This window comes from Limulus polyphemus, unplaced genomic scaffold, assembly GCF_000517525.1.
Source record: "Limulus polyphemus unplaced genomic scaffold, Limulus_polyphemus-2.1.2 Scaffold918, whole genome shotgun sequence".
In the NCBI taxonomy this organism is placed as follows: Eukaryota; Metazoa; Arthropoda; class Merostomata; order Xiphosura; family Limulidae; genus Limulus; species Limulus polyphemus.
The window spans coordinates 378,136-382,619 of record NW_013666528.1 but is presented as its reverse complement, the minus strand read 5'-3'; the positions used below and the strand labels follow the sequence as shown (position 1 = coordinate 382,619).

The 4,484-nt window shown below is 27.1% G+C and overlaps 1 protein-coding gene across 4 annotated transcripts in view; it reads right to left on the bottom strand.

Moving 5' to 3' along the window:
* Window positions 1-1,331: 1,331 nt before the first annotated feature.
* The window catches only part of LOC106461230 (protein tyrosine phosphatase type IVA 2-like), a 35,728-nt gene continuing 32,575 nt past the window's right edge, over window positions 1,332-4,484 (bottom strand). For 2 of the 4 annotated variants that reach the window (XM_013921032.2, XM_013921033.2), the window contains exons 5-6: window positions 2,925-2,999; window positions 1,332-1,906 (exon numbers count right to left, since the gene is read on the bottom strand). In XM_013921032.2, coding sequence (XP_013776486.1) covers window positions 1,798-1,906; window positions 2,925-2,999 — 184 coding nt within the window. In that variant the 3' untranslated portion in view covers window positions 1,332-1,797. The remainder of the gene's footprint in view (window positions 1,907-2,924; window positions 3,000-4,484) is intronic. The other 2 variants (XM_022388094.1, XM_022388093.1) reach the window with 1 other exon arrangement.

Below are 4,484 nucleotides of genomic sequence, written 5' to 3'. Positions count from 1 at the left end.
AAAAAAAAAAAAAAAAAAAAAAAAAAAAAAAAAAAAAACTAGAGAGTAAGCTTTATGAATGACGTATTCAATCAACAGGGAAAAATACTACATTAACAACGTTAACGACTGTTGCAAAAGCTTCTCATTTTGGCAAATTTAATTATATTTTACCACAAGCTGACATGTCAGTCATAGTAAGAATCTGAAAACAAACTTAAAAAGAAACATCAGATAAAGTGCTTTGAGCCACAGATAACAGTTATTTTGGAGACCTTCTCTTAGGACTATTTTTTTTTTTTTAAACACACGAGTCAGAAATGAGCATTCATTCTAGTTAAAATTAATTAAATATTTTTTTGAACAAAATAAGCTTGTAACTTGTATATTGAACTACATTATTAAATCTATGAACCTGCAACATATTTAGGAAGTTTCTAGGAATGACTATCAACAATTAGCATACTGTGAAGTGTAATATTGATCTTTGGTCAGTGTTTATAAAATATCATGTTTGATGTTATATTTCTCATGCATTATTCGATTGTTGATCCAGCAACTGATTAGTGAATACAACATTTAAAAAGATCTGAAAGGTGGGTCACAGTAAAATAATTATTTTTTGTTTCAGTATTCAGTTGTTTAAAAAAAATAATAATAATAATCATCTTTGAGAATTAGGGTTAACATTACACTTATAATTCCTAGCCTGCAGGTATATTTACAATGGATACATTCATTTAGTTTGTCTTCTCCAATTTGTTATAAAATTAATATAATTCAGACTTTTTTTTTTTTTAGATTTCTTATGGTTAAAACAGTTGTTTAATATTGTTGAAAAACAAATTTCTTTAACCGTGATAACCTATAAGCATACACCTATTCAAATCACTTTCATGAAAAGACACACACTGAATATTTTAGATAAAAAAAAAAAGTGCATTGCAAAGTGTCTAATTTTTTACCAGTTTGCATTTTAATATATTTCAGATTCTATTACATTGCATAAAATAAAGATTCTAAAACTGATGATAGTGCTTGATACATCATTTTCGTTTTCCATTGCAACTTCCTTCTAGTTTTATTAGTTTACTAACAGATTGAAAAATGAAGATTTATTATAAAATGGCTTGAATTACTTTAGAAAAATATTGTCAATATATTAGTAAGTTAAAGCTGGACAACATAGGCAATCCCAGTTTTAGATGATCACAATAACTTATTATCATTGCATTGATTAGTTCCTTTTTATCCTGTGCATACAAAAGTTATTCAATTTCTAAACGTGCATCAAATTACCAGTTTCAGACAGCTTGATTTACCCTATTTTCAAGACTACTGTATGTGTGAACTTAATTTTTTTTTATGATCTTATCTGATGGTGTGAGACAATCTTTTAATAACTCAACTCTACAAGAAAATCATTTTCAGTTGCATCTACTTTTTAGGGAGGGGAGGAGGATTTTACATTTTTACAATCAAATAAAATCAACATGATAAGTAGGGTTTTCTTTCAGTTAAATGAAGTAAAATAAAAATAAAATTCTAGGTCTTAAAGAAAACAGTTATTTCTAACTGTTGTTGTACTTACACTTAAGATACACATTACAACAGGATGTTTACAACATATATCTAACAGATGGAATACATGTAACACTCCTGTAGGAAGATGTGGGCATGGTAACATGATATTACAATCAGACAAATACCTCTCAACAATGTCATATTCACAATAAGAATACAATTCCATTACATTAACATCTAGTCAGAAATAAAAGCCAATCAAAAATTAATGGAGGTCAAGAGGAAGATGCATTTTCACTGAATTGCACATGGCTTATTTCCATTCTTTATTTTCAGTCGGGATTTCGGACGGTACTTTTCCAAATAGGAGAGTTGTTTAGAGTTGATAGCTCCTCTTCGTTTCCTGGAAAACACAGGGAAACTGACTGAAGTAACTAATCTTACAATAAAATGTTTCTCGTAAGTAATAATAATGTCATAGGTAATATTTTAACACTTTTTATTGGATTATGTAAAATTAAAACTTTTAAAAATCAAACACTTTTAATGTTTGTTTTCATTTTATTATATTCTGAGGTAGACTACAGTTGGTGTGGGTGGTATTTTTAGGTTCTTCATTAACCAGTTCAATTACAACTTTTCTAATTTATCAATAATACAGGAGAGATTTGAAAACTATGTTTTTAAAGTAAGATGAAATTATACCATACAATAAAAACTAACCATAAAAAAAAAAAGTTATGTTTCAAAATATTCTCAGCAGTGTTTTCAAAATGATTTATATTTTTTTTTATCTGCATTCTGGTGAAGATAAACTATGGGTTTTATACAGAGTTTGATTTGTCTGTCTGTGTTTCTGTTTTGAAAATAGCTTGTCTGTACTTTTAATAAATTACATGCCAACATCAAAGCTAACTGTGAATAAAATTGGAAGGAGAATGATCTCTTTAAAATCAGTAAAAATGATGTGACAGTCACATCAAAATGCTTGTATCCAGTAGATAATTTAGTTTTACTAATAAAAGGAAGTACTTTAAGTTAAACAAATATATTTATAGTCAAAATATGAAATACTTTGTTCAGTTGTGATTGAAATAGTTTTGATTTAAAAACTGGTTATAAACACAATATTTCATGTTTAGCTCTGTTTTGGGACAAATTACTTGAAAAAAAATCTTGAAAGTAGAAATGTTGACTGTGTGCCACATTATAATGCGTCAGTATAACATAATTCTTTATATTTATCTGAATTCCCAGAGGAGATTATTACTTAATTTTAGTTTATAAACATAATTACTCTAGAGTTTTTGTGTCATAGTTCCCATTTAATCATGACGGGAGATTTGAATTAACCCCATGGTAAAAGATTAGATATACTTCATACTGACTAGCTCATAAAGCAATAATGTATAAAAACTCACTGTCTAATATGCTCAACAGCATCCTCGTACCTCATACCCAATTCTATCAGTGCTAAAGCAACTAGAACTGGTGCTCTGCAAAACAAAGATAATATGGCATATATTGTTAATAACATGAACAATAAGAGCCATGCAACAAATTACTAAAAATTAAATAAACTATATTACTTGAACTAGTGCCACAAAAAACAAAGATTACATTGAAAATTATGTTAAATGTTACTGCTGATATAAGCTCCAAAGTGATAACTACTAAATTGAATAAATGAAGGTATACTGGATTAGTGCAACAGAACACAGGTTCTATCAAATATAACAAAAATCTGATTCATATAATAACATTCCTGGAATAGTTTCCATGCATACACAGAACCTGACAATAAACTTAGCAACAGTGAATAAGTTGATACTTAAAGGGAAGTTCTCACTGAATCTACACAACTAACTTGAACTTAGCTTATTCATTTTACAGTAAACTTATTTCTAAATTATATATATATATATATATATGACTTCAAAGATCACTCTTCAGGATGTAATTTTGCAAAGAATCTATAACAAAAAATGTTCAAATACCATTTTTCAACTAAACGTAAATAATCTAAATTAAAAACATATATTTTACAAAAGTACAAATGTATAATACACTCCTTGCATAGATTAAGTATATTAAAAATGCTCAAAAATAAACAGAATTAGCTAAAGTTTATATAATAAACTTTATTTTTTCATGTTACTTAAATTACATAACATTACTGAATAAACCTAAAGAAAGATTTTTCTAGGTAAGTTATGATCAGTTACAAAAGAAAGAATTATGCTTTATGTAACTTGGGTTACATAAAAACTAAAAGAAAGATATTTTGTTTTTCTTTAATAACTCATTTAATTTCAACTCTAAAAATGTAATATACCTTTAAGAATGTGTAAAGTGTGGTAAACTGTATGTTGGTGAAACAGATAATTTTAGGTGAAGAATTAATTTACACAAGTTCCATATCAGCTATTCCAAAAAACTCCACTACATGCCAGCAAGGATTTTAAATAATGTATTTTGAAAAGATTTAAAAATTCTAAAATAATCAAATTTTCATGTTTTTCCTTTTTGGATATGTAAATGTAAAATCTAAAAGATTATTTTTTGAAAAATATTTCATGAGTTTTGTTGGTGCCACCTTAAATAGATAGAGGTAAGAGGGAAGAGGTAGCAGTGGCTGTGTAAAGTCATTTGAAATTATGAAACCACAGAAACTATTATTAAGAATTACCAAAAGGACAATATAGTAAGTAAGAGGTATTAAATTATGAAAGATTATGGAATAAATTGCATTTCTATAATAACAAGAAAAAGTATGATTAGAATAAGATTTTAATAAAAAGTACATTACATAAACTTGAATTATATCTATTAGCATTTTGTAATATACTTAATTTATACAAGGAATGTATTATAGAAGGGTATAACATTCTAGCTATATATATAGTTATATATATAGTCGACGACTGCTTCATCGTTACCAAGGACACTGATGAATTAATGAAGCTCCGACAAAACCTACA